General features: G+C 60.3%; 1 protein-coding gene across 2 annotated transcripts in view; it reads left to right on the forward strand.

Moving 5' to 3' along the window:
- Positions 1-32: 32 nt before the first annotated feature.
- LOC127751750 (uncharacterized) overlaps positions 33-6,269 on the forward strand; it is a 22,081-nt gene continuing 15,844 nt past the window's right edge. The window contains exons 1-2 of one of the 2 annotated variants that reach the window (XM_052275757.1): positions 34-3,640; positions 4,214-4,334. In XM_052275757.1, the coding sequence (XP_052131717.1) occupies positions 130-3,640; positions 4,214-4,334 (3,632 nt within the window). In that variant the 5' untranslated portion in view covers positions 34-129. Of the gene's footprint in view, positions 4,335-6,269 lie in introns of both variants that reach the window. The other variant, XM_052275756.1, reaches the window with a different exon arrangement.

Consider the following 6,269-nt stretch of genomic DNA (forward strand, 5'->3'; position numbering starts at 1 on the left):
CCCCCTCTCCAGCGCCGCGGCGGCCCTCCGTAGGAGGAGTTGCCTAACCCCCAGGCGCCCCCACACCCCCGCGCTTTCTGCGCTCCACACTCCCACGAGTCGCCTACCTCTCAGGAGCCCACACTGGGGATGGAGATAAAGGAGCAGCGCGAAGACTGGCCGGAGGAGGGCACAAAGGAGAAGGTCATGATTAGGGAGGGCGATGCACGAGTTACGTGCATGAAAGCAGATGGCAACTGCCTATTCTATGCTATATCGCATCAAATGCACGCCCTGGGCTTGGTGGAGGATGAAGGCCCGGTCGAACCAGGAGACCTGAACCACTCCTTGCACTCCTTTGACCTCCGGCAGGCGGTAGCTCGGCACATTAAGGCCTACCCATACCAGTTTGAGGGGGCGCTCTTCTCGGCCGCCGCGGACGACCCGCCAGCATACCGGCGGTTCATGGCCGAGAGGCCGGACGGGAAGATGCACTTCGCTCAGATACATGAAGCGGCCCGCCGCTATGCATCCAAACTGTCTATGGACACAGTGTGGGCCGGCGAGGAGGCGCTTGTGGCGCTGGCCGAGGCCAAGCAGCTCCGCATTGAGGTCTATTATGAGACCCCCCACCCCGAGCAGTGGGCCGATACGCCCCCCGCTCTCACCTTCCTCCCCCAAAACCAGCCCCCTCGCGCCACCGTTAAGATTGTCTACAGGCTCAGCAAAAAACGCAACGGGCAGAGGGTGCACTACGACAGCCTGGAGCGGTTCCGAGAGAGGCGGAGAGCGAGAGCGGAGGAGGGCACCATCTTCGACCCCATCTGCATTCCCGAGGAAGAGAAAGAGAAGAAGAGGTCAAAGGGCACGGCACGCCGACGCAGGAACCGGGCGAGCCAGAAGAGGAAGCGGTCAGCCGAAGGGCCCAAAGGGAGCACAACCAGTGGCGGCGGTGGTAACCAGCCCGCGGCGTCGGAGCCCACCACCTCCGTGGTAGCGCCAGGGCCAACAACATTCCCGCTAAAGAAAGGTAAGGTGGGTAAGCCCTCCGTACTCCCCAGGAACCGTCCCATCCGCATTGCCACCTGGAACGTACGGACCATGTTCAAAGCCGGGGCGGCTAGGAACGTGACCTCCGAACTGCTGCGGATGGGGGTAGGTATCGCAGGGCTGCAGGAGATGAGGTGGGAAGGGTGGGGAGACCTGCGAATGGCAGACTACCACCTCTACTGGTCGGGACCAAGGAAGGGCAGCAGGAGGGAGCACGGGGTGGGCTTTGCAATACACAAGAGCCTCGTCCCAGCGGTATACGCGTTCGGCCCGGTTAACAAGAGACTGGCCGTGCTCCTCCTCCGCACCCAGGAGGAAAATCTTGCCTTCGTGAGCTGCCACGCACCGTGCAATTCTGATAAGAACCATGAGGAGAAGACCGCGTTCTATGACAGGCTACAGAAAGTGGTGAGTACAGTTCTCTCCAAGGGTGCAGTCAAGATCATCCTGGGCGACATGAACGCCCAGCTAGGGCCCATGAAGGACCCGAAGGACAAGAGAAGAGGCAAGTATACCTACCACACGGAGGACAACGGTAACGGTAACAGGCTCCTCTCCTTTGCGAGTGCGACGGCGATGACGGTGGTCAGCACCACTTCGTCGCGCCCCAAGGCGGAGTGCTTCACCTGGTCCTCACCCAATGGCAAGGTTGTCTCCCAGATTGATCACATTCTGGTAGACACCGCCCGGGCTGGGTGGGTAACAGGTGCACACTCCGAGTGGACTGCGTGTAATGACTCTGACCATGCCCCCGTCGTCGCGGCGCTGAAGGTGAAGGTGGCCGACTTCAAGAGGACACACACTGGCGACCTGCTCAAATCTCCTAAGAAGTTAAGGGTGGAACGGTTGCGAGAGGACGAGGTAAGAGACAAATTTCAGGAGAGAGTGGCGGAGTTATTACAACGGCGGCCGGGGGCCGACGAGGTAGTGCGGGCAGACGATGTCGTCGCTCAGCAGGAGGGAGGCGAGGAGGTGAGGGCGGGAGAGGCGGAGGAGGAAGTCGGCCCCCATGAAGAGGAGTTGGAGGAGAGCCTGGACGAGATCTGGCAAAGGATCGAGGCGGCCCTGCAAGAAGGAGGTGAGGAGGTACTCGGCTTGCAGGATAAGGTCACGGGCCAACCCTGGTTCGACGAGGAGTGCGAGACGGACATGGAACGGAGGAACGCCTACTGGAGGTGGCACCGGGAGAGCCCGGAGGACGAGGAGCTCCGGGAAGCCTACGAGGAGAGTCACAACACCCTCAAATCTACACTGAGACGGGTACGTAGGCGTTTCTTAGACCAGCACTGCCGGGATCTGGACGAGGCGCGCACACAGAACGACACCAAGAAGTTCTTCGAAGGCGTCAAGCGGCTGAAGAACGGCTTTGTCCCGCGGGCCACCATGGTAAGGTCGGAGGGCGGGATGCTCGCCGTGGAGGTAGGCCAACAGCTGGGCACCTGGCAGGGCCACTTCGAGAAGGTACTACGGGGAGCCAACGCCGTGCAGGCCGCAGGGGAGGAGGCACATGATGACCACGACCAGGACCCGGGCCAGAACACCTACGACGCAAGAGAGAGGACCCCCCCAACGCGCGAAGAGCTAGTGAGTGTGCTGGAAGCCATGAAGAAGAGAAAGGCGCCAGGAGCGGATGGCATCGCCATGGAGCTCCTGCAGTGTGGGGGGGAGGCGCTGCTGGACGAGCTTACCAAGCTCATGGTGAAGATCTGGGAGGAGGAGAAGATCCCCGTGGCCTGGGAGGAGGCAGTCATCACCGTGCTACACAAAGGGAAGGGCTGCATCTACGACTGCGACAACTATAGGGGGCTCTCTCTCCTCAACACGGGGTATAAGGTATGCTCCTGCATGGTTCTCCACCGACTGGTGAAATACGCGGACAAGGCGACCGGTGAGTACCAAGCTGGTTTCAGGAGAAACCGCTCAACGACCGACCACATCCATGCGGTAAGGACCATCATCAGCAAGCGGCGCGAGCGACACCTGGACACGCACCTACTATTTATCGACTTTGCCAAAGCATACGACTCCATCTTTAGGGAGGTGCTCTGGCAGAGACTGGGAGAGATGGGCATCCCTCAGAAGCTGATAGCCATGATGAAGGCCCTGTCCAAGACGACCAGGAACCGGGTACGGATCCTGGGCTTCTTGTCCGAGGCTTTCGAGACACTGGCGGGAGTCCGACAGGGGGATGCCCTCTCCCCACAGCTCTTCAATCTCGCGCTGGAGTCGGCCATCAGGAGAGTGATGTCTATGCTCGGGGATGAGGTCACTCTGCTTGCATACGCCGATGACATCGTGCTGATCGCGGAGACACGGGAGCACCTCACTATGGTCATGGCGTTGCTGATGGTGGAGTGCGCTAAGATAGGGTTGCAGGTCAACCAAGGTAAGACTAAGTACATGTACTCCTCCGCCAGGCCCGAGCTCCCCGTTATGCCCTTGGAAGTGGGGGAGCACTCCTACGAGGCGGTCACCTCGTTCCGCTACCTGGGTTCTGTCATCACCCAGGACAATGACAGCTACCAGGACATCAGGGAGCGCACCTTCCAGGCGCTCCGCAAGATGAAGGCGCTGCAGGCAATGCTAGGCTCCAAGGACGTCGGTAGAGAGGGTAAGATCAGGATCTACGAGGCCATCATCAAGCCCGTAGCCATCTACGGCGGCCAGGCCTGGACCCTCGATGCCAGGTGCCGGGAGGCCCTTCTCGTCTTTGAGAGGCAAGTACTGCGGTGCATGGTGGGCCCAGACCGCTCCACACCGGGGCACATCCGCATCCGGCGCATCGAGGAGATCCGCGACATCCTGCAGTACCACAAGAGCATTGTGAGCTTCGTGGAGGCGGCGGCGATGAGCTGGGCAGGCCATGTGGCGCGAGCGCCGGCCGACAGGGTGATCAGGCAGGTGACTGACTACCAGCCGGCCGGGCCCAGGGGCAAGGGCAGGCCCAAGAAGAGGTGGACTGACTACATCAAGGAGGTGGCCCGGGGGGAGGGGGCGCAGGATTGGGAGGAGGAGGCTCAGGACCGGGAGATCTGGAAGGGCATCTGCCGGCAGGTCAAGGACAGGCCCCCACCGCCGATCAAGCGCCCGCCAGCGAAGACATCTACCGTCGACAAGGCGGACACCGGCACGCCCCCCACAGGCGCCGCCGCCCCCTCAACAGCTAACCCTTTGAGTGTTCCAGGCACCCAGCGGCAGCGCAGCGTGCACGCAGACAGCGAGGAGGACCTGGATGACCCGGGGCTGCGAAGGTCACCGCCCGCCCGCCAGCCGCTCCGCACGGTGCACTCCCTGAGCGACAGCGGGTCAGAAGAGGAAATCACGTGAACCTAGTACTAATGAGCCATTTCTTACAGCGACACCAGGTCAGAAGAGGTAGTCAATTGAATCTAGTCCGGCTAATGAGCTCTCTCCCACAGCAGCTGATACGCCGAAGAATTAGTCACCTACTCTAGTCATGGGAGTGTGTTAATATGCCCCCTTTACAGGCCAGCAGGGGAGGGAGAGGGGGGATGCACTAAGTCACTGCACTGCACTGTACTGCTAAAACAATTCATTTTTAGGTACCTGCAATTTGGAGGTGGGGGACCCCCGGGGCCAATAGGGAGACCGGACGCCTCGGTGCGAGGTCGCGGCCCGGGGCGCCCCCCCTCAGTGACCCACCTGGGTGGCACAATGAGTGTCGCTCAGTATTATAGTGCGGTCACGTAGGCAGCCTCACTGCCTACACCGGGTGGCTAGCATTGGCCTGGGCTCGGATTACCGTCCCTACTGTGCCACGCTTGTAGCCTGGAGTAATACCGCCGCTAGGCGATGGTGACTAGCGATGTAAGTCTGGGCACCGCCGGAGCTAAAGCAGAGTGCAGAAGGGGTGCCAGCATTTGCGAACCCACGGACGGGACGGCACTAGCCTACCGCAGGGGATGGGCCGGATCCGGCCTGACTGCGTGACCCGAGAAATGGGTGGCTCCAGTTCGCTATGAACAAGCAGTCGTAATAACCCTTGTTGAAGTTGAAGTTGAACCACCACCACCACTGCGACCGCAGCCGCACAGCACAAAGTTGGCTATGGTGGCGCGGCAGCGTCCGGGATTGCGGGTCGGGGGGGCGCGATGCGCGGCGTCGCGGAGGGTTGCCTAGATATAGGGGAGAGAGAAAGAGGGGGTAGGAGGGGGTTGGTAGGAATATTATTGTGGTGTTGTGTCGTGCAGCGCGACCCATGGCAGCAGAGATGTTGGCGTGTTCCGGACATCCTCCTCCTGGCTCGGTCACACACACACACACACCACTACACATTCACACACACGCACACACAACTCACGCTTTCTCACACTCGCTTTCTATAGGTGAGTGAGATATTACTGTGGGGGATCGCACCGCCGAAGGGGGGAAGGCGTTGCGAAGTCCCCCCGAGTCAGGTGTCCGTGCCTGTGATGCACACAGCGACGGTACAGTAGTGGCTCCGGCCGGCCCGGCGGGGTGGAATGTGATCGTCCTTACCGTGTGTGCGTGTGTGTATGTGTGTGTGTGTGCTTGGTCACCTGATATCGATAAACCTCGGGAGGCCGCGGGCCTGGCTTGGCGCGCGCGCTGGTCGGTGATTGGGACCCGCCCAGAGAGAGCCACGCCCAGCAAACAAAAACACGTAACGCGACGCCCGCCGAGTGTGGGTATGTGCGAAGTGTGGATAGACAGAGTGAGCGAGAGAGGGAGAGAGAGAGAGTAACCGAGAGAGAGACAGTAACCGACAGAGAGACAGTAACCGAGAGAGTGAGAGGGAGAGAGACGGTATCCGAAAGAGTGAGCGAGAGAGTGAACGAGAGCGAGATCGCTCAAGCTGCTCAATCGATTTGAAATAGGGTCTGCGGGCGGGACTCTAGCCCCCCGGCGACTTGTCGCGTGGTGTGGTGCGGAGTGTGGCGGCGCGTCGCGCGGCCGTGATTCGTCGCGTCAGCTCCAGCTCGGCTTGTTCACGCCACTTCTCGCCGGCTTTGCCCCCCTCCACACTCACTCACACACACTGTCGGCAACTTTGGGGGTAATAGTCCAGTCATATTGTGTTTTGACCCGGACAAAATTCCGAACAGTACCAAATTTTGGGGATCGTTTTATGGACCCCTAACGAAAGCCTAGCCGAAAGTCCCAAAGAATCCCATCGTGCAGATCGGCTCAAATCGTGTTCAAAGTTCAAAATTTTGAACTTTTGCGACTTTTTGGTTTTTCTGGTCCCACAGCTGAAC

This window comes from Frankliniella occidentalis, unplaced genomic scaffold (assembly GCF_000697945.3).
Source record: "Frankliniella occidentalis isolate FOCC.00 unplaced genomic scaffold, Focc_3.1 Scaffold891, whole genome shotgun sequence".
Lineage (NCBI taxonomy): Eukaryota > Metazoa > Arthropoda > Insecta > Thysanoptera > Thripidae > Frankliniella > Frankliniella occidentalis.